Below are 24,765 nucleotides of genomic sequence, written 5' to 3'. Positions count from 1 at the left end.
TTTACAAAAATGATTACAAGATATGACATTTTGCCATTACACCCAATACCCCACTCCAATAATACACCATTCCATAAATTATAAACTAAGAATGTTTGTAAAATTACATTTTTATTTGTGTTATTATGTTTAAGCAATTTATAATTTCCTTATATTTAAAAATTAATTTTTATGTTGGCATTTCTCAACCACAGTGTTTTAGTGACCATATTTTGACTATACAGTTATGCCTCTCTATATAGTACTTTTCTTGGTGTGTGAGTGCCAATAAAAAAATTATATAGGTACTCAAAATCAATATATTTTAAAAACTGTGTACTGGGGGTTACTGAGCTCAAGAAACTGTCAACTATGGTAGTTTATTTATTTTCTATATAGGCACATTCATTCCAACACCATACATTAAGATTACCTTATATTACAAATACTGTTCAGTCTTACATATTTGCCAAACAATTGAACACACTTACAAAGAATATATTTTCATTTCAAAACTTGCTTGTGAAGCACGTGTGAACTTAATTTACACTAAAAACAGCCAAGATGTACGTTTTAATTAACATTTAAAAAATACTTCCAATTTTAAAAGTGACTATTATAAAAATATGTATGGTAAAAAATGTTGTAAAACTCAAATGTTCCTGCCAGTACACACAACACAGAGAACTACACTTGGAGCTAATCTGCTTCATCCTCGTCCTCCCAGATATGGAAAGATGGCGGAGGTATGGGCTGCACCTTGATGGGGGGTAGAACCATCATGCTCAATTCGGGAACTTCCAGCTCTGCCAAACACATCACCACTTGTAAATACACAGCCAACCCTTGCACAATGCTATGCACAGTTGACGCTCTTAAAAATGGCACGCTTCAGTTGGGCCCATTCTGCAATATGGCACCCATAGAGCCTCTCGCACTCCCAAAGCAAGTTGATAACCAGGGCCACCGAGAGGGCGGGTCAGTGGGGGCAAAATACCCGGAGCCCGGACACCAGGAGGGACCCTGCTTGAGTTTCCAGATTTGTTTTAATGCTTGGGTTTACACTGATAGGATAAACATTACAAGTCTACTGTGGACACAATTCATTAGAAACCTTACAATATGCACAGATCACTTTTACAGTAATGGCCATGGTAACGTTTATAGTTTTTAGATTTTTTTGAATAGTGGGGTTTGAAAAATTGTAAATTAAATAATAGGGAAGACCCTGACAAAATTATTTGACCCCGAACCCTTATTTTCTCGTTATGGCCTTGCGTGATATCACTTTTTAAAACCGTAATGATGTGTATTTTTTTTGCCATACAGCAGTTTATTACAACTTATTTTAAATACCATTAAACAGTATTAAATTTCCTTTGGTATTTCGAATAAAACTACACTTACGTTCAATAATCCAAATCACTAATTTGCAAGGCCATGGTCTTGAACATGTCGAATTAAAGAACCATGGTACTATCAGAATCGGGTATATATAATTATGCCCCCAAATATTACAAGCTTGTAAGGCACCATCAGAGTCAACATAAAAAATCATTAATTATAATAGTGTACCATATCAGTTACTATGAAATAAGAGATGTGTGTGGGAAAATTTTCCATTTAGAAATTTTTCTAGAAAATTGTAACCACATATATTTCCAGAAAAATTTTGCTTCTTTCCTTTACCAAGATAGATTTACATAATTTAAGATAGGTTGATATGCATTATACAAACACAACAATTTTTTATTCCTATAAGTTGGTAGCATGGGTGCTACACAACTCTTAAATGTTAAGAAGCCATTAGGTGGTAAAGAAATACAAAATGCATGTTTTATTTGGTTCTGTTTGTATAACATTGATAAAAATTTATTTGCGTGGTTCACTGAAAGTATAATTCTTTGGAAAGTTTTCCAGTTTTGCAGAAATTTCTGAAATTTTTCCAGCAAATTAATGGAAAATTTCCTTAAAAATACTTTTCCAGAAAACTGACAACTTTATTTCAAATTAGTGATGGGTCTGTCCTAGTTCTCAGTTCCACCGGTTCTCAGCAAATTAACCATCACAGAGAACCGTAAACATTTTGGTACCGGTACCAAGAACCGGAAAGCATTACATCTAATCATTTTCTCGGTAAAACACAGTGGTATATTGCCGGCGACCAACACGCACACGTCTTTTAACTTCACTTTTAAGTCCCATGTGACAAGTGAATGGTTCATCTAAAAAAACTGACCCAGCAAAAAATGTTGCTATTCTGCATGACTAGATATTGCTGCACCACAGAATGTTGATGCAGTGCTGCTACAGCCATCTAGTGAGACAAGAAGAAACTGTGCTATCCTGGTGCTAGGTGACTTGTTCGTGGTCTAATTATGGTAAAGTGGGACACTGATAAGTCATGTTAAACAAATACGCCATGTATTAGGGTATACTGTGCAATTTGAAATTGTGTGGAGGTTAACCTAAAACTGAGAACCTAGAACCAGAAACCAATTTTTAAGAACCGGAACCCAACTGAGAACTGGGGAAAAAGCAGAACCGACACATCACTACATACTACAAATTCTAGCCAGTTGCACCTACCAAGCAGAATTCACATTATTTCAGGAACAGAACGGGAATGTGATGGCACATGTGGCTGAAAAAAAAAAAAAAAACTTGGCAAACAGCCGCACCGCTACATAATTAACGGCAGGGTGATGGAAGCCCGGGAATGTGATGGGGCCAAGAAAAAATATGAAAAAAAAAAAAAAAAAAACAACTTCTTTCCATTAGACTATTGTTTGCTTCCCAATCATCCAGTAAATAGAATAGGTGCTTTTTGTTTTCAAGTGTGGAACATGGCATTACAATACTACCTAATAAATGAAACAATGTAAGAGATTTTTAAAAAAATTAAATAAAAGGAAATTTAATTTAATTTTGAATTCATTGTTTGTACATAAGCATTTAATTGACAAAATGATTACTAGTCACTGTCACATCACACAATCAGGGCCGTCGAGAGAAACTAAGGGGCTGGGAACAAATATTTTATGTACAACTTTTCAATATTCACAATTTAAAAAAAAATACCTCAAAACATGTAAACATGCTGTGGCCAACATTGTAAATGTTATATGTGTGTATTGCATAGCTTGTAAGGTTTCCTATGAATTCCATTAACAATCTCAAAACTCAACCAAGAGCCCTAACCCTAGGGACCACTCCATGCAAATGCTGAGATAGTTATCGAACAAAGGACATATATGATTCCTCCTCTGAATTTTTTGCAGTGTTGTTCCACTAAACTACTCACTTTGCTAAATCAAAAAGGCAAAGCCCAATAAAAAATTATCAATTGTGTATTACTTAATTCTTTAGAAGCCCAACCTAAAATATTTTTCTGTTTCAGTGTTTCTGCAGAGACAATTCATGTGGTTTATGAAACATGCTCAGGTTAAATTTTTAATTTGGAGCATCTCAGGACTGAACAATCTGGCTCTCACAATTTTTTTATAGAAAAAAGGAAAAGTAAAAAGATATTATCAGAAACATAATTTTATGTGACATAGTTCTTATTGCAAACAAAAAACACACCAATATATGAAAAATGCTAAATAATTCTAATTCAATACCCAGGTACTAATTAAAAAAGTTCAGCCATCTTCTTACGGCTAGCAGCTTTATATGACCGGTTCAATTTTAAACAGTTTAGTTTTAAATTTAAGATTTAACCATGAATAATTATGTATGATACACAGAATAAACATTTAAGTAATAACTCATCATTAAAAACATTTTAAGAAGAATACAGAAAGCTACCTGGTGCAGAAAGAGTCATTGGTTCCTTTGGAGAAATGTTTGACTCTGATGGTGATTGGGTAAGCTCCCAGAAATTAACCAACTTGTGGATTTGTTCACTGGTATAATGCTGACTTTCTGTCATCAAGTCTTCGTACCGATCTGCAAATAAAAATAAAAAAATTTACGTGATCCATTTGCCTGCAAATACCATCACACACACACATCAATACTACATCAGAAAGTATTTTGACATTTTGAGGGAATATGCATCCCAAAATTTAAGTCTGTTACAAAAAGGAATTTTTCCTAAGAACTCATCCCTGATTATAAAGCAGAACCAATGATAAGAAGGGCTCGAAAGCTAGTTTGGATCTCCAGCTAATGCCACAGAGATTAACACTGCTGCAATACCAGGGCAGACTTAGCAAGACAATTCCCAATTTCACTTTATTATTTGCAATTAGATGAACAAGTTCTCCTTAAGAGGGTATATAGCTCCCACTTACCTGGGTACAGATACAGTTTGTAGAGCTACAGAAAAAAAAACCACACAATTTAAAAACTATGCAAGATATCAGTGTGTTGACTATTTACGAAAAAATTTAAGAATACGCTGACAGCAGAGGAGAAGTTCTGTTTCTGTATTTTGTTTCTAAATTTATTTTCAGAAGAGTGAAAATGGCTAAAATTTGAGTTTTCAGAATAATTTTTAGGCAGGAAACACCATGCACTGATTCTTAGAAGGCACTCAAGGAAATTTGATTACACATTTATCTTCAATTCTCCGCCATATAATGTTATGGTTAACACTCAAATATCATAGCTGCCCTACGCATGACAGTTCAGAGACTTGCACTGTGATACTACACTAGAGGAACCAGCAAATGTTCACATTTATCATCTCGCCTCACACCAAAACACCCTTGACTAGGCAGGCACACTGAACAAGTATCACAAGGTTTAGTAAACATCTTGAGAAAATTTGCAAAGAAATGCATTCTAAAATCTAATATTGGCTGCATTTGAATACGTTGTTTACAGTACATCTCGATTCATCCATGACTTTTCCCAATCCCTGAATTCATACAAGCAGTGTCTGGTGAGGGCAGAGCTCAAATGAGCTATCAACAACCTACCTATTGGGCTACGATAGCCTTACGAGCTTCCATTTTTTGAATACTTATCAATGATCATATGTCAGGCCACGAACACTTCAAATCACACAAGAACTACACGGGTGAATCTCAGATTACAAGCCATTTTACTGTGCTGTTTTTTTTTATTTTCACAATGAGTTTTAAAAATTAAAAAAAATATATGAGCTCCTACTCAAAGGTAGATGAAGAGATGTATCCTGTCAGCAGAGCTGAAAATGTAAAATTTCAACTTTTTTTAAAACTTCAAAATTCAAGCAACCATGCTAATGACAAAAGCATCCATGCTAATGACACATGACACCATGTAAATGATTAAGCATACAAAAAGTGTAGACAGTAAGTAGGCAATTCTGTCCTGATAAAATACATAGATAAATGAAATTTAAAAAGAAACCTGTTAATTTATTCTTTTAATATTAAATAACAATTAGTACGGTTTCCATACACCTTCATGAAACAATTACTATGCCATTGATCTTCAAACTTTCTTACACATTTAGGTTTCAAAAAATTAAAAAAGCCATTTACTTTGAATCAAATATTTGAAGAAGAAAAACAACGATAGTTCACATAATGCTACCAGTAAACACCATTTTAATAATAGAACTGTATAATTTGGTATTGAAATTTGAAAAAAATTACAAATCCACTTCTTATCTTAGAATATCATGCTTATTTAAACATTAAAATTATAGGCCTAGTTCACTTTGCCATAGTTATTTGAAAACAAGTAAAAATTAAAGTGCACCAAGGGTAAGGTTAAACATCACACACAATGTAATTTTGCTCTAGAGATCTTTAAAAACAAAGAAAGCAGCTCTTGAGCCATATGGTGTTAGGCTGACACCATTGTTTTACATTGGTTTGTTCACCAAAGTCAAATTCCTTTTCTGTGAATGTGATATGCTTGTTTGTACAAAGAGGGCACCCTCTGGCTAGACACTCTTCACTAGTTTTCTCACATGTAAGAGCTTTTAACAAATCATCAATATTTCTTTCTTTAATAATTTCCAAGAAATATAGTTTTTGAACAAAAAGCTTCATGTTTTCGTGCTTAGCACAGAGGCACGTATCTCTCTCATGTACTTTCCTGGGAACAATCCAAGAAGGCTTGTACATATCTACAGAATGAACTATAGCTGATCCTGAAGTTCTCTGCCTGTAGAAACTTTGCATGCAGATTTTTTAATGTGTTGTTCAAATAGCGTTTCTGCTTTTGCTTCCCATTTTTTGAAACCACATCTTTTTTACCTGGGCATAAAGTAGAATTACCCTCATTTTCTAAAAAGTTACGTACCTTCCTCTTCATAAATTCAATACTTGCTTTCTTTTGCCTTTCATAAATTAATTCATGTGAACGCCTTTTGTTTGCAAGATGCAGTTTTAAGGGGAGAAAATGCTTAGTGTGAGTCAGCATTCTATACTTTTTTAAAATTCTTCCAGAGATCACCTTTGTAAAAATTTTTTTCTCTTTCACTTTTTTTAATGCTATCAAATTTGCTTTCCAGTTCCTTTGTAATTACTTCTGCAAACACCAGTTTACGGCGAACATCATCAGGCACTTTTCTTCTGCGGAGATTTTTCTTCACTTTTGTATTTGAAGTCAATGTTGGAGTCTTTTCTTTCCCTTTCAGCAATCTCTGATACCTTTTATTGTATTTGTGGTACATTTTCATAAGGGCACTGTTTACTGCTGCCAATTTTTTAATTTGCCGGTAAGCTTTTGTTTTGTTTCGTCGAATTTGTTTTCTTCCCCCCCTTTTTTTTTGTGTGCTGACTCTTTCTCTTTCAGAATAGACGATGTGCATGGTATGTTTTCATTACCTTCTTGATTGACTCTTTCTGAATCACACACATTTTGTGCATTTTCTTGTAAATATGCCTGCATTTCTTCTTCCTCTTTATTCTTATTTCTGTATTTTTTAGTTGCCTGCCTCCATTATTTTCGTTTCTGTCTTTTCTGTATCATTAAAATCAGCAACAAGTTTCACCTTGCCGGTAACTTTTGCTTTCAAGTATATTTTGTGTTTCTTTTCTTGGATAGCTTTGAGTTTTTCAGGGTCTTTTTTTAGCCTCTCTCCCCTTCTTTTTTCACATTCTTTTTTTTTCTTCAATCTTTCTGCTGTACTCATTGCAGCTTTCTTTCTAGCCATACTACCAGTCAATCTGTAACCATATAAACATAGGAAACATACTCCGTAAATAGGTTTCATTCAAAACATAGTTTGGATTTTCAAATTGAAATGAATAAATCTAAATTTTAAGCATATATTTATGAATAAACTGCTTAAAAAACTCAAAGCAAAATATTTAACTTGATGTTTATAACTCAAGAGTTTTAGTGAAAATATATATAGTACCCTATCCAACTGTAAAAGAAAAACATTTCATTAGTGTTGTATATACTATGGATGAGGATATTTGGTGACTCAGGTTGGCAACATAGACCGATGCGTCACTCAGCCAGTCGAGCATCAGCCGCCGCCATGTCCGCGTGGTCTATACATAACAGTTGGCGACGAGGTTAAAACGGATAACAATTTCGTGTACAATATGGCCTTAATCGGAGCCATCGGAGAGTTCGCGCCCGAGAAAGAATCGTGGAATTCTTATCGCGAACGGTTACAGTTTTATTTTATCGCGAACACTATCACGGAGGATGAGGCCAAGCGGGCAGTGTTTTATACCGTGTGCGGCGCCGATTTGTACGGGCTGGTGACGTCGCTAGTATCACCAAAGTCGACCGCGTCGGTTTCCTTGATGGACGTCTTCACCATATTAAATAATCACTTTCACCCGAAGCCTAGTGAAATTGTGGAAACTTTTAAGTTTTTGAAGCGCGATCAGAAAGATGGGGAGACGATCGCCGTGTACATAGCAGAGCTTCGAAGGCTGAGTACACACTGCAATTTCTCGGACCTCGACCGAATGCTTCGCGACCGGCTCGTTTGCGGCGTAAGGGATAAATCAGTGCAACAGGCTCTCCTCGTTAAAGAGAAACTAACCTTGAAAGAAGCAGTGGATATTGCGATGGCAACAGAGGCGACTGGACAGAACATGGCGGACTTGAGAGACAGTACAATAGTGGAAGAGAGTGTACACAAAGTGAACAATGGCGTGTCAAGATATTCAAAACCGGCGGGTTCGGTTAAGTCGAACACTATATCACTGGGAAGACAAAGGGAAGCGATAAGGAAGGGAAGAGACAACGAGAACCAGCTATGTTGGCGCTGTAATGGGCAGCACGCAGCAGACACGTGCCGACATTGGAACACTGTATGCCGGTTCTGTAAAAAGAGGGGACACATTGAGCGGGCTTGTATCACAAAAAAAAAGCATGAGGGAGTTTCGAAAACAAACGACCTAGCGCAACGAGAAGTGGCACAGGAAGTACAGCATTTTGAAGAGGATTGTTCGGAAGGTGCTGCCACGCAATATACGCTGTACAATATGCGGGAACAACAGCCCAGGAAACCGTGGTGTGTGGAAGTGTTGCTGGATGGGAAATCAGCGATGATGGAAGTTGACACGGGGGCAGGTCGATCGATTGCTGCCACGCAATATACGCTGTACAATATGCGGGAACAACAGCCCAGGAAACCGTGGTGTGTGGAAGTGTTGCTGGATGGGAAATCAGCGATGATGGAAGTTGACACGGGGGCAGGTCGATCGATTATCAGCGGGAGAACTTACAAGGCCCTGTGGCCTCAGGAACCTCCACTGACAAGGAAGGACATGTTATTACGCACCTGGTCCAGCGAATATCTACAGGTGATGGGGGTTATGGAAGTTGCTGTACAACTGAAGGGGCGTGAGTCAGCGGTACTCCTAGAGTTGGTAGTGGTGGAAGGACAAGGGCCAAATTTGCTGGGACGAGATTGGTTTGCACCTCTGGGAATTAAGTTAGTGGGGGTGAACAAGGTTAGGGAAGACTTGGCAGCAGGGATTGTTAGGGAGTTTCCGGATGTGTTTAAGGCAGATAAGCTGGGAAAATATGTAGGACCACAAGTGACAATAACAGTTCCACCAGAATGTGACCCTGTGTTTAAAAAGAGCCGGCCAATACCATTTGCTTTGAGAGACAAGGTGAGCCAGGAAATAGATAGGTTAGTGCAGCGTGGAGTGTATGAACCAGTGGACTTTTCGGGTTGGGCGACTCCAGTCATACCCATTTTGAAGAAAGACGGGTCCATTCGGCTTTGCGGGAACTATAAGGGCACTGTAAACAGCGTGTGTGACACTAGTGTGTACCCATTGCCCACTGTCAGTGAAGCACTAGCAGTACTAGAGGGAGGACAGCTGTTCTCAAAACTGGATCTGGAGGAAGCATATTTGCAGGTAACTGTAGATGAGGGCACAGCAAAATTGCTTACGGTAAATACCATGAAGGGGTTGTTCAAGGTTAAGAGATTACCATTTGGCATAAGTAGTGGTCCAGCGATATTCCAGCGGTTGATGGACACCTTGCTTGCTGGCATACCTGGTACAGTAGTATTACTTGATGATATATTAATATCCGGAGGAGGTGACAATGAGCACTGGAGTCGTGTCCGTGAAGTCCTGGGACGGTTGCAAAGTGCAGGGCTTAGGTTAAAGAGTGAAAAATGTGTTTGGGGGGTGGATTCAGTTGTTTTCCTGGGACACAGAATTGACAAGATGGGTATCCATCCACTTTCAAGTAAGGTTGAAGCAGTTCACGATGCGCCAGAACCTAGTAACAAAAAAGAGCTCCAGGCATTTTTGGGTCTCTTGAATTTTTATGAGAGATTTCTTTGTCACAAAGCAGATGTATTAGAGCCTCTTCACAGACTGCTGGATGCCAACACTCCATGGTGCTGGACAGATGCACACGCAAGGGCGTTTGAAGAGGCCAAGCAGCTTTTACGATCGGAGCAAGTCTTGATACACTATGACCTAAACAAACCCTTAGTTTTAACATGTGATGCATCTGAGTATGGGGTAGGGGCGGTGCTGGCCCATGATCTGGGTAATGGGACGGAAGCTCCAATCGCGTTTGGGTCTAGGACACTACAAAAGAGCGAACGAAACTACGCGCAGGTGGACAAAGAGGCCTTGGCTGTCATTTTTGGGGTGTCCAAATTTAAACAATATTTGATCGGAAGACAGTTCAAGATCGTGACTGACCATAAGCCACTCTTGCGCCTTCTCCATCCCAAGCAGCCCGTTCCAGATACCATTTCACCGCGATTGTTGAGATGGAGTTTGATGTTAGGAATGTATGATTTTGAACTAGAATTCAGACCAGGGACCCAAATACAGCATGCTGATGCCCTTAGCAGATTGCCTCTGCAGTCACCTGCATTCCCAGTTCCAGGTCCCAGTGAAATTCTCATGCTGGAAGAAGCGGGGGAAGTGTTTGTCGATCCACAGACAATAGCAAGAGAGACTGGGAAGGATCATTTACTGTGCAAGGTGTTGACATATACACAAAATGGATGGCCAGATCAAGTGACAGAGGAGATGCAGCCCTATGTTCGACGGAAGCTGGAACTGTCTGTTCACAAGGAGTGTTTGTTGTGGGGATCCAGGGTAGTAATCCCACCACAGTTGCGGACAGAGGTGATGAGCATGCTTCATGCAAACCATGATGGGGTGGTGCATATGAAAGCGTTGGCAAGGAGTTACTTTTGGTGGCCAAAACTAGATGCTGCAATTGAACAGGTTGTGAAGGAATGCAAAAGTTGTCAGCAGTGTCAAAATAATCCACCTAAGGTTAAAGCAGTAGCCTGGCCCACAGCTGACAAACCATGGTCTCGATTGCACATAGATTTTGCGGGACCATTTCAAGGAGCTAATTTTCTCATTGTAGTCTATGCGTATTCCAAGTGGCCAGAGGTCAGGCAAGTGGGAAGTATGACTGCAACAGCCGTAATTCAAGAATTACGAGACATATTCAGTTATCATGGACTGCCAGACACTGTGGTGGCAGATAATGGGACAGCCTTCCGATCCCAAGAGATGGCACAGTTTTTAAAAAATAATGGCATTGACATGGTTTTCGCACCACCCTATCATCCTTCGAGTAATGGGTTGGCGGAGAGGACGGTGCAAACTTTCAAGGTGAAACTCCGTAAACTGGTATTGGGTGACTGGCGAACTCGAATAGCACGGACGCTGTTGGCATGGCGCACTACGCCAAGACAAGGGGAAAATAACACTTGGAAAACTCCCGCGGAGTTGTTGATGGGGCGATCATTACAGACAGCTTTGACAAAACTCCATCCAGCAACAGGTACAGTTCAGAGAAGTCAGGCGGACAATACGGTAGCAACGCGGGTTCGACACTTCAGAGAAGGTGAGGCAGTGTGGCTGCGGAATTATAGAAGAGTCCCAAAGTGGATACCAGGCTGGATCTCTGGGGTAGAAGGGTTGCTGATATATGGGGTCAAAGATGTGCAAGGAGGCTTACACAGGAGGCACGTCGATCAGTTACGTCGAAGAAGTAGCCAGCCAGACAGGGGACAGTGTCCTGGGGAGGCAGTGTCCTGTAGGGAGCAGACGTTTTTGCAGCGGACACACCAGTTTGCATCCGGAGTTCGCCCCAGCAGTGAAGGTACGCAGCAGCCAGCAGCGGCGGCCATAACAGCAGCAGAACCAACTGGCGAACGGGGTCGGACGACTGCAGATGAGTCCACAGCGGCAGCAGGGACACCCGTAAAATCAGCTTCCGAGATGCCTGGATATGGAAACAGCCCGGGGATCTCCCAAGGATCTCCTCCATTCAGGGGTTTTCCTTCCAGTTCTGTACTAGGCCGTACTCAGGACAGGTCCTCGAGGAGACATCGAGTGCCACCAAGAAAGTTAGATGATTACGTGACAAATTAAATGGGGGGAAGTGTTGTATATAGTATGGATGAGGATATTTGGTGACTCAGGTTGGCAACATAGACCGATGCGTCACTCAGCCAGTCGAGCATCAGCCGCCGCCATGTCCGCGTGGTCTATACATAACAATTAGCATGGACTGGTGTCATTAGCATGGTCAGCAAGTTCAGAAATGCCCATGCCAATGACAATGAATTTGTCCATGCTAATGAAAATTTTTACTTTAACCTAACCTGACAATCTTTGAAGACCCATAAAACTTTCACTAAGCCATGAAGAAGTAAACATAGATAACAATCATACTGAACAAAAATATTTTTTAATAATTACTATTTATAGCAGTTACAACATCCATGCTAATGACAATCAATTTTCATACTCACCATAAAAAGTCCACACAATATATGATAACATCAACTTAGGCTTGTAGTTCCCTCCAAAACCAAGTTAGTTCTGCCAACCTAATGGAAACTAAATATCTTTGTCAGTAAAAGAATAACAACTAAACTTTTTTTTATCTTCCAAGAGCTTACAAACTTTGACCATGCTAATGACACAAAACACTAGGGACCAACTTTGATCCAAAGTACTCTGAGCATTTTCAAAACTGAAATAAAACTTATATTCAGAAATCAGTCAATAAAGTATACATTTTTCAAAAATCTGTAGATAAGTTTCAAACTTAAGCAATTTGGTTCACAAGTCAACCTACAGCTTTCTATACTGTGTCTTGGGACAGCAATGCTAATGACATTTTACAAGGTTTTTATTTTTTATTTTTTTATATTTTGAAATAAATCTTGGAACACACACACAACTCATTTAGAGGTCATCTGTAGCTGTAAGGAAATAGATCAAAAGTAGTAGAACTGTCACTGGACTCTTAGCAATTCACTAGAGACCAATTATTTCCCGTAATCTGAGATTCACCCACACCACTCTGATAAAATGAAAGTTTGAGTATTAAAACAGCTAACACATCATCAAACTGTGTTTATAACATCCAACATGGTTGACCAACATGTCTTACCTTCATCTTCAAAGGCTAAAGATGCCATATCCACAGTCATATTAGGGATGCCATAGCCACCTTCAGATAAGAATGTTTTGGAGGTTGGCTCTGAGAAGACGAATGGATCACTGCTGTCCGATTTCGACTGCACTTTTTTTCCGGCTGTGGGCTTGAGAGCAGGACTTTTGAAGGGTGTAACCTTTGCCTTGTTAAATACTGGCGTTGATAAGGAACTTGACTTCAAGGGTCCGCCACGGTTGTCTGTTAGCGGTGCCGACCCCAGGGTATTCTTCACATCCACCAAAGCTTTCTTCTGCATGCTCTTGGAGCCAACTGCTTTCAAGTCCATCAAGTCATTTCCTACAGCATAACATAAGCATTAGTAATTATTACTAACACATATTATTTCTAAACTACTTAAAGAAAGAATCAAGATGTATTACATATAGATTCCTAACATTTTTGAATATTTATAAGTTGTTTACAGATGAAATGAAAATTGGGGGATTGGGGCTAACACACAGGCGCCAGCTGCCCTACCCGAGGAACAGACCTGTTGTTCCGGCCAGCTTAGAGAATGTGTGAGGTGAGATGGAATGAATTGATGGGGGAAATGGGAGTACCCTGAGAAAACGCACAGGCCACAGCAATGTCCGCCATTTCCCAATAGCGAAAACTCCTGGTTCAACCTCGACTCAGTGGGAGGCAGGTATTCTATTCTAACCATTAAAATTTCAAAATTGCAGTTGGTTCCTAAGAAAACAATTAGCAAATAAGTCTCTACAACAGAGAAGGAAAAGCAGAAAATTGAGTCTAGCATAAAAAAAATAATATATTTTTTCCCCATTCAAAATCTTATATTATTTTACTTATTTTTAAGAAATTATATATCCTTTAAGATGTGGCGTAACTGGGGATGGAAAAGAGCTCAAGGTACACATACAAGTGAGTATTGCCTTTATTTTTATTAGTTTTTAGAAGCTTTTCGCAAATCATATTTCTTTGGCTTTCACTTAAAGAAATAGTGCAAATTCTGGACCTAGCCACCAAACCTCCTGTGGTTGTTTAGGTTACCTGCTGGTAACACAGCATATCAGGGGTCGGTTTACTGGAAGAAAAAGATTTTATGATTTTTTCCCGTCCCCCCTTAGTAAGGCCACAAGTTCGCGCAGCTGAACGACCGCCTCGCACACTTTGCGGAACCATCATTCTCTCAGTGTCCCTGAATGATTCTCCCCCAGCCGAGAGGGCAGATTCTTCCTCAAAGCCTTGTTGACAGCAGCGCTCAACACACTGGTGGCGTGAAACAATCTAAAGCCACATGCAAGCAACGAAAATCCTTCACTAGTATCTGGTGTCAAAACTAAAGTGACTATTTTAAATTTTATCATTTCCAAATTTATATTTAGTATTTTAACAAAATCATAAATGCTATTCTTTTTTAAACAGAAAAACAAAGCTAATATTAAATTAACAAATAAAACAACACCTTTCAGACTTTAAATTCATAAGTAAAAAAAATATTGACAGGGATGACAACAGTTTTTTTAAAAAAAAGCCCTAAACTAGAAACTGGCTCAAGCCAAGTAACTGACAGATTACAAAAAATATGTATTATTGTAAGATTATTGCTTTCAGCCCTGTGCCAAACCTAAGGGTAGAACAAAATCTATAGTTGTCACAGCTCAATCTAACAATCAGATTCTTCAGGCTTGTAAAAAGTAATATGATGAATTTAAAATGTTCTAAGAAATTGCATTCAATTGTCCCAAAACTAAAAATTGGAAAAAATGTTTAATTTTTTTCCATAGGATACCTACTCCATAAGCTACATTGGAGTAAAAAAATACTTAGTGTAATGACATGACAGTTGACAAATTATAAACTGTATTTTGTTATAGCTTTTGTTTGCACAAAATTCTCAATGCATGAGGTAGACCAAAAATTGCATTGATTTGTTATTACATGTTGTGAAATTTATTTATGATCAAATTTGCAAAGTCAACAATCTATTTAGAAATAGACAAAGATTTAGACATATAACTAGTATTGTTTTACTGATTTTTCTTTGTTTCCTTAATTTAGTTTTTGTTACATTCTTTCATTTCAAATTTAAGTATTTCTTGATTGCGGGAAAAAAATTTTTTTACCATTACTGCACAATTTAATGCCACCTGATGGACAGTTTTCTTTTTCTATTATTAAGTAATTACATGAAGTTTATTTTGTATATTTCAACCAAATAAAAATCTGCTATGCATTGATATTTAATTTTAAACTAAGAAATTCTAAGCATAATGATGTTTTATTTTTAAAATCAATATTTAAAAGTTGCACACAGTCATACTACAAACTCGGCCTGCGGTGAGAGCGCTGGGCGGATAGAATAGGTAATTAGAGGTGCAGTTACTAGTACTGAGCCGAATTGAAAAAAGAAGAGATAAAACAGTAGGGGCTTGCAACACATCATCTAAGAAAGCATTCACCTAACCAATTACACTTGAATTACACATTATGCACCTCAGAGACAAATCTAGCCACAGGAAAGGACAATCACAAATGGTACACATAACAAAGAAGATTTGAGGACAAAACAGACAGAAATGACAGCATTTAATTTAAACAGAGAAATTAAAACTAAATATATAAAATATCACAAACAAACCTGAAAGACCAAGGGAAAAGAGATGGGCTACTGAGAGACTATTACCACATATGAGTGAAGTACTGTGCCAACTTAACAATTTAGTCATCAGCCCGGCCAGATAACGTTTCACATGAGGCATTCCTGTAAAAACTACACTGACTGTCCATACTCTGGCAAAGTTGTTGATTTCGAATGGTCGTGGTCCCAAATGTGCCAGATTTACTCCTTAGTTGTGTAAAAAGGAAATGCAGTTTTTAACTTGAAAGTGAAGAAAAATCAGTCTGGTTACTGGCACCAATAACATAAGAGAAATTATATGTACAAAATGTAAACACACATTTCTACGAAGGAAAAAATGGCACACTAATTTGCGGTATTGATTTTACAGATGGCAGCAGCAAATAAAAACTAGTTCCAACCGCATATATGCATAGGTTAGCAGTATAGGAAAATACCCCATTCAACAAAAGCTTCATGCCACATGTATAGATGTTAACAAGTATTGCATTACATTTATTATTTGGGTATTGTTTAGGGGATTGTTTACTAAATATATTTGTTAGAGTTTAGAAATGTGTTCATACACATTTTTTCCTAACAGCTAATGTCTGAAATATCAGCTATCCGAGCCAACCAGATTATGATGACCAACCCATCAGCCACCCAGATGTACCAAGTACTTGAATGTGTGAACGAGTTACTCTTGAAAAGTGCCCGATCCCATTGTCGCGAAAGCATATCTGAAGAGGGAGTATTGTAGATGGGTAAAGATTAGGGGACTTCATGAAAAATTAGCCGCCTTGAGAGACTTACTAGAGCAGATGATGGAGCAGTTTGTGCCTGGAAGGAGGGTAGGGAAAGGGGGTGATCCTATCTATTATGGGAGGCAGATAAGGGCCTTAAAAAGAAAGTGTAGGATGCTACATGCAAGGACCAGGAGGAAAGGAGGGGGAGAAATAAAGGCAGAGATGGAGGAGTGGGGTAAGGAATTGGGGAGGAAAACAAGGGAGGCAAGGTATGCGTACATGGAAAGGCTAATGGGACAAAACGAAAAAGGAAATGGGGGAGATATTTACATATATGTGCGAAGGGTGAAGGGAGAGGAAGGAATAGCGGTGCTCAGGGGAAACAGGCAGGAATGTACGAACAGGGAAAAGGCAAATTTGCTACAGGACCAGTACCTACCTATCTGCGTTTGTAAGAGAAAAGGTATGGGAGTATAGGAAAGTAGCAAACATGGTAGAACAGAGAGGTTTAGAGATCAGGATGGAAGAGGTGTGAAAGGGTGTCCGGAGAAAGCCAAAGGGTGTCAGGAATTTGAAGGGGAGGAAGACACCTGGGCCAGTCAGGATTGGGAACAGTCTCCTTAAGTTGGGGGGTATGGAGGTATGTAGATACTTAACAGTGATCAAACAATCCCTGGAGAAGGGGAAGTTGCCAAATCAATGGAAAGAAGCGGTAGTGGTAACAATTTACAAGGGAGGTAGGGATAAGACTAACCCGGTGAATTACAGACCAGTCAGCCTGACGTCCTGCTCTCCTGCATAGGGAAAGTAATGGAGAGGCTGGTGGGCTGTTATATGATGGAAGTAATGAATGACCTAGGTTGGGTGGACCATAGACAGAATGAATTCAGGAGTGTGTTCTTGTGTGAAACAGATGGCGGGGTTGCTGGAGGTTCTGGTGGAAGTGGTGGGCGGGGGAAAGCAGATGGATGCAATTTTTAGACTTCGAAAAGGCATTAGATAGAGTACCTCACAAGAGGCTAATGGAGAAGGTAGAGATGTTGGTGTGGGATGAGAGGGTGGTTAGATGGGTAAGAGACTTCCCAAGAGATAGAAAGCAGAGGGTGAGGACGGATGAGGAAAGGTCTGAAGAGGGGGAAGTGACATCAGGAGTTCTGCAAGGGAGTGTGTTGGGGCCCCTGTTGTTCATTATACTGATGAATGATATTGGAGAGGGGATAGAGGCCAGGATGAGAATATTTGCAGATGATTGCATAGTGTATGAGGTGGTGGCGGAAGGAGTTCATCTGCAAGGTGACTTGAGCAGACTGGAACAATGGATGGAACAAAATGGGATGTCGCTGAATGTTGAAAAGACAAAGGTTGTTAGGTTCACGAGGAAGAGGAAGGTAAAGACGGAAGTGTATATGTCGAAGGGGCAGGAGATAAAGGAGGCCAAAGAGTATAAGTACCTGAGGGTGACCCTACAGAATAACCTGGGATGGGCAAAAACAGGTTCAGCAGGTGGTGAGTAAGGGTATGAGGGTGCTAGGGCTGCTTGGTAGAACCCTGCAGGGGGCAGGGAGGAGGGTAAGAGAGAAGCCATTCTCCTAATTGGTTAGGCCAGTAATGGAGTATGGGGCTGTGATCTGGGACTCCTACCTAGTGACCGGAGAAGTTGCAGCGTAGAGCAGCGAGGCGGGTGATGGGTCTGTGGAAGAGAAGGGGAAAGCAAGAGGGGGAAATGCATAGTCTGACTGAAATGATTAAAGAGCTAGGGTAAGAAGCATTACAAGGGCGGAGAAGGATGGAAAGGTTAGTCAGACTGTATAAGGTGATAAAGGGAGTGGGGGGGGGGGGGGGGGCTGGGAGCGGCTGGGGACTAAGATACACAGAGGTGGGTATAAAGAGAGATCATGGGCAGAAGTTCAATAGGGACTGGATGTGAACGGAAAGGGGGAGGACACTTTTCTTGACAGGACAGGAAGGGAGTGGAATGGGTTGGATGAAGAGATGCTATGGGTAAAATGCAAAGAGTGAAAGATGCAAAGGATCTGAGGAGAATGCTGATTGTGGGGGGGAAAGGTGAATGAAAAGGGAGGACTCCTTGTCACTGGGTGAAAGCCCAATTGCGAGCCTATTAGTCAATTCAATTCAACTAAGAGAATGAAATGAACGAATCTATCAAACGAATAATAAAATTGAACATTCAAAAGAATCTACTTGGTAAATTAAAATTGAATCGTCCTGCCCATTAGCTACGTGAGCGCTGCCATTTTGGTGACGCCATTAATATTGCTATGGTATTGGGTTCTAGGCTAAAACTAATTATTCTTAAAGCAGGATTCCTACTAACGAATTGCCAATTTATCTGCAAACAACTTTCATCGAGGTAGCCTCTAAAGTAATATTTACCCTCTTATCAAACACTGACAAACTTGTAAATAATCATAAGGCTCTACTTGTGAAAAGTTCAATTCCCGAACAACATACCTTTTAAATTATCAGTTATTTGCCGGTTCATCAAGGTAGGCTCGCGATGTGTTGTGCCAAATATATCAAAAAGTGGCTCATGCATAATGAATTATTTTTTAGATAACTTCCGCACACCTCAACTTTCAGCTTCGTTTTGACTGCTTTACTTATAAAACAATAACTTTGAAAATTAGTTTATTTTCCCACCAAACAAACGACTGCCCAATGTGACCAACACAACAGTTAAAAACTTTTTCAAGCTTAGTAATGTATAGCCTGCTATGTGAAACTTCAAAGAAGAGTATTACAGTTAAAACAATATTTTTACCCACAAAAGGATTACAAATAAAATTTAATCAATCGTCTGTTGAGCACCAGACCATTGGCAAACAACATTCCACATTTATTTTCTCTTACCATTATTAACTGTAACATGTTCCTCGCTAATACACACACACTGCATAAAAACTTTTTAACCTGACAGCCTTTGTTTTGCCAATTTTTATCCTCATGGCAGTTCTTTCAGCCCATGTTCTTATATTTCCTATTGCTGTTATAAGGATCCTCTTAAGATTAAAAAAACACCACACAGTTGTTTGCAAAATTTACTTGTTACAATTGATTAATATCTGTGTATTGATTACCATGAAAGTAAAAAAGCAGAAGTCCCAGCAGTAATGTGACTTTCTTCCTTCGACAGCTTATCTTACACTTTTACCACAGTGTCCTGTTGATGAAGACGTCCTTAGACCACACCAATATCCTTCAGGCTATTATGGAATGTCTATCCTCAACATCAGTTAATTCTAGGGTATTTAATAGAGCACAGCGAACAGTTCCTAATATGACGTGTTTAGTTTTAGTTATTAATAATATTCTTCTATATATTTTATTTGTGTTCATCTTAATGAAGTACTCCCTTCTTTGCGATAGTGTTTTGTTTCGCGATGTGTGAGGCATGAATTCAATATAAGGAGAATGTGAACTGGTGAGTAAGTGACCTTGGTGCCAGCACGGAAGGTGGTCATGCGGTGCGATGCACCGCAGCTCTCGGCTCGTAAAACTTGAGCGTTTCTCTCAAGAATTTAGTTCAATATCAAAGTGACTGGTTACAAACAACATCAATTGTTTCGTAGACACTCGTTTGTACATTCAGTCATTCAGGCCATAACCCAAGACATCATCATTGATCGTACTAATATAGCTAATGGTGAGAATACAACTTTATCGGGCAGTGTAATAGCTTATATAGAAAGGCAAAACTCTTGTGTGTATACTTACTGAGTGATCAGCATTCCAGAGGCTATACAGCCAGGGTTAGTCATGGGGTGATGAGTATAAAACAGATCCTTTTGCCACGTAGGTGGAACCCTATACCCTCGAGTTCACCTTTCTCTGACAAATGTGTGCTGATTCACAGTTAAATTTTCCCTTTCTTAGAGTGGCTGATGCCTTTTTTATAATTTCCCCCATTTTCTCCATTTCCACTATAATTCCAGGATATTAGGCTTTGTGAATAACCTTCTATCTTTTACTACCCTTCCACCTTCTTTTTCAACTTAACTTGCAATATATTATCAAACAAATTTTCTAAGTCAATGAAAATAAAATTTGATTGATTTAAATTTCTCTTGAATTTGGGCTTCCACCCAGTGACAGGGAGTCCTCCCCTTACTTCACTTCCCCCCCCCCCCCCCCCCCCAAATTGAGCAATACCCATAGTCCTTTGAAGCTCTCAATTCCAATATTTCTCCCTTAAGCCCATTCCACTTAATTCTTGTTCTACCAGAAATATGTTTCCCTTTTTTTGTTCACCTCCATTCCCTATGGAGCTTACATTCAGAATTTCTCTTTACTCTGTACCTATCTCTTTGCACCCATCTTCCCAGCTTTCCCTGACTTATCCATCTACCTTTATCATTTTCAAAAATCCTATCTTTCTACACACTTCATCAGTAATATTTTCTACCTCAGATCTCGAATCACTATGTATCTCCCCATCTCGCTTTTCCCAGCTCCTCCACATACCCATGACCCATCTATCTGCTCTCCACTGCATTTTCTCCAGCTCCCTTATCTCCATCACTAGGTATGGATCTCAAACCAGGTGTGTGTGCAAAATTAGTCTTTTGTTTACTTTTGACGCCACTCCCGCTGCCTGTTTAAGTTTTTAATTAAATATTAGCGTTGGAAGGATCTCAGGGGTTTTAACGGGGGTTCGGCCTCGTGGCTGCAGGCAGGAGCGCGTCGTGGTTCGGAACTTACCTGGGCTGTTCAGGCCACCCAGGACGCCTTGTAAATGACTGGTGAACGAGTTACAGGACACTGCACTTTATTCAGTATTGATACATTTATTGGTCCCGGTACTGGCCGCGTCCGTTGTCGGACCGCTGTGACACGCGTATCTCTGAATGTAAACAGCACGCGCGACCCGAATAGGTTGCACAGTAATATCGACAAGCTGAAACGGTGGGCACTCGTCCCTATGAAAGATTTGGCAGATAGTCACGGAACTGGTGTTGCAACAACTTAGACTGACACGTAAACACGCAGAGAAATTCCTATGTTCAGGAATGTTTGCAATCTAGCCTGCGACGAAATATTAATGTCTTTAAAATTATGTAGATATGCCAGCGGGAGACATACACGCTAAAGTTTCTTGGAATTGAAAGTTATTCAGTTAAAACACACGTTACAAATTACACGTTTAGAATGGTGAAAATTAAAAGGCGAAAGTTAGTCAGTAGCATTTAACACTCGTTACAAAGAGCCTACGGTAATAACAATTAACTGGCTATGAAGCCGAAAACTGTGTAACACTATACGCTGTCCTTAAACTGGACATGGAATTACGTAAAATATGAGAAAATTACCTGTAGGGATAAAAATTAATAAGTTACGAGTCGCACGAAATATCGTGCGACTGAGGTGGTGTCGGCGCCGAGCAAGTTAAAGGATTTTAAAATACTTACACTATTGCTGATATGGAGATGAAGCGCGAAAGTTGAAGGCACGACGTTCGCGGAGCGCCCGACCCCTTCGAGCTCCCGACGGTAACTGAGCGCGTGACCGCCCTGCGGCCTCGCGCCTAACCACGTGGAATGCGGGAAAACCGACCCGGCCAGTTTTGGACTTAAAGACAAGTTACACAATATATGCTTATAATACAATTAGACATAATTTTTCCTTACATGAATCCTCTTTTAAATTGTTATTAATTTAGTTGTTTTAACTAGACAGAATAATTATATAATTAATTAGGCGCATTGCCACACCCGGCCGGGCGCTGACGTCGCTTTGGTGTTCGTCGCGGCGCACTTTCACACACTCCGCGGTCATCACGCTCGGGCGTGTTCGACGCACTTAGGAGCAAGTGTTGTTGTGGCATAACGACCTTTGCGGACCAGAGGGAGCACCGGCGGTTGGCGTCACTTTCATATTCTTTATTTTTGTCGTTGAGAATTATATATTTTTAGGATTTCGACAGAGGTACAAAATATATCAACCCTATCTCCCCCCTCCCTTTTTATACGTGTTTGTCAAAAACCACAGCCAAATACTCCATCATCGACTCTGCCATTACTTTCCATCATGTTCCCGACAGGATACTATCAAGCAGCTCCAGCTCCCTTGTTCCCTTCCTTACCACCTGCCATAGTCGTGCGCACGGTAGGTGCCACAGGTGCCTTGGCACCACCATTAGGGTTAACGTTATTTTGTTTATAACAAGCATAAATAATACATACTTACAAAAATCCATATTATTTCCAAAAAAAAAAAAATGTTTTCCAATCGTGTCGAGTTACAGATATGTGCTCATAACACTATCAGTATATCAATTATCAATCGAACCAACTATACACACGGAAACAAGCCATTTGCAATTACTTGTGTTGTACACGCGGGCTGCGGCTACGAAACTTCTGAAATGTAAATACTTCTCATAGTTCTCCTCGAATTACATAGAATGCGCGATCGGTGTCCACTGTTCACTCCACTTGGCAGGCACACGGAATAATAGCCACCGTCCGCCAGGGTTATTTGCAGTCGCCGACAAAACATTTTTGTTGTATTCCAAAAGTTAAAACTTTTGCCCACTCTTATTTGTGTATTTTTATTATTTTAATATTTTACATATTTAAGGTATGTTACAAAAACTCCCTCGATTTTTTCATTTTAAAACTTAACATTTGAGAATATTTTTTCTAGCATTTATTTGGCGTCTTCAGAAATCATGTAAGTACGGTTTTTCAAAGCCACCAGCATGAATTTCGTGCAAACATATTGTGCAATTTACTTTATGGCTCAACAAAGCTTAAAAATGTAAATAGTTTAGTAGTTTTCCTGGTGATTATAACATTCAAAGCCATAATTTGTCATAAAAAATGTTAAAATTTTTACATCTGTGTATTTAATGTTTTTGTTCGTAAACACCTTAAATAGCACCAATATGCACTTTCAAATCCAAATTTTTCCGGGGGAGGAACCTTGGACTTCCCGCCTTAGGCTTGGGGTCCGTGTATGACAGGGATGTTGTGTAATCTGGCACCACCAATACTGAAGTCCTGTGCACGCCTATACCACCTGCTGTACTTGTTTTGAGCATATCATGAATGGTTACTAGTATTTCTCTGTTTCTTGTATGTCCTGCTCCTTAAAGCAATTAACTTCCTTACATACCTTTCTGTTTCCATGGCCTAACTACTTTCATCTTACTTACATTTAACGACATCCCATTATGCAGTGTTCAGCATTATAGTCTGACAAAATCCCCCTTCCCCACTGCCTCATACATCACACAGTCGTCCACAAACATCAACAGCTTTCCTCCCATTCCATATTCTATCATCATTCATCATATTGATGAACAGGAGGTGCCCAAAACACTCTCGTGCAGTACCCTTGAAGTCACTTCCCTTTTAATATATTTCTTTTCCCTCCCTCACCTTCTGTCACATATCCCAAAGGAAGTGTTGTATCCAATTTACTACACTATTGTCCCGTAGCATTAATAGCACAGTTTCAATGAGCCTCCAGTGTAGTACCTTATCGAAGGCATTCTCGATATATATGAATATCACTTCTCTCTCATTTACCCCAAACACTTAATGCCACTCGTCAGTGCTCCTCTCGTCACACAGGCCATTATGCATCATCAACACCTGTCCAGAAGCATATGCGACGAACGCACCCGTGCGCGCAGCGGAGTGCCAAATGTGAGCAGTGCGCGAACACTACGAAGATAGCGCCACTACTGGCCACTTTGGCCATATCATTCCGCCGGGTATGGAAAGGTGCTTCAGCCAAACTACGCAAAAGTGTTCATGTATTTATTTCTAGGGACAGACTTAAACTTGTAACTGCTTTGAATGGTTTTTGCCATAAACATTGATTGTTCAACGTGCGACTATGTCTTAAAACTGGCCTCTTCTGTTTTCCCGCGCTCTGTGCCTTTTGGCGGGAGTTAGCGTCCCCCTCCAGACCGGCGCTGAAAAATGGAGTCAGTCGCTGCCGCGAGCTGACACGGGCCGGCAGTTTCTACGCTGTCGTGGGCTGGTCGACTTATCCCTGAATTGTTTCTATTTTGCCGGCTACTCAGAGTTCGGTAGAGGGGGTTTCAGGCCGCGTGGCCAAGGGACTTAGTATCCAGAATTAAAATTAAAAACAACTCAAATAAAGTTTCCTGGTCCTTTATGCACAGTAATATGAACACTTTACATGGGGCTGCCGCGTTTCCGCCTGTGACTATTTATATAGGGCGAAGCCCGGTTCCGCGCACTTATATTGTACTGAAAAATACGGGATGTCCTGCTCGTGACGAGTATTACCCACGCTGCAAAGACTTGACTTCGCTATGACTCGCGTGCAATAAGATGGCTGTCTGACTGTACACCACAATGACCAGGAAGAAACGTAAAAGCACAGTACATGCGACGGCGAATGTCCAGTTTACAAAAATACTCCGTGACTCGCAAAAATTAAGAGAAGAAAACACATGAGAAAAATGACAAGATGAGAGACGCGACTGAATGACAAAGTAATAATCTCGACTGAAAAACAAGGCGACTGCAAAACTAAAAACACTTCTGCTCGGCAAAGTCTGAAGCTACAGCAAATACCGCGCCCGTTCCA

The 24,765-nt window shown here is 39.9% G+C and overlaps 1 protein-coding gene across 1 annotated transcript; it reads right to left on the bottom strand.

Annotated features, from left to right (window-relative positions):
* Nucleotides 1-347: 347 nt before the first annotated feature.
* On the bottom strand, nt 348-18,889 carry LOC134530377 (uncharacterized). Its single transcript, XM_063365148.1, has 4 exons — nt 18,652-18,889; nt 12,805-13,146; nt 3,790-3,930; nt 348-785 (listed from the first exon to the last, which is right to left on the bottom strand). The coding sequence occupies exons 1-4, from the start codon at nt 18,734-18,736 to the stop codon at nt 679-681; spliced, it is 675 nt and encodes a 224-aa protein (XP_063221218.1). The 5' UTR covers nt 18,737-18,889; the 3' UTR covers nt 348-678.
* Between the last annotated feature and the right edge of the window lie 5,876 nt (nt 18,890-24,765).

The sequence above is a fragment of the Bacillus rossius genome, chromosome 3, assembly GCF_032445375.1.
Source record: "Bacillus rossius redtenbacheri isolate Brsri chromosome 3, Brsri_v3, whole genome shotgun sequence".
Lineage (NCBI taxonomy): Eukaryota > Metazoa > Arthropoda > Insecta > Phasmatodea > Bacillidae > Bacillus > Bacillus rossius.
Note: the sequence above shows the minus strand (reverse complement) of the source record. Positions and strands in the feature narration are given on the sequence as shown.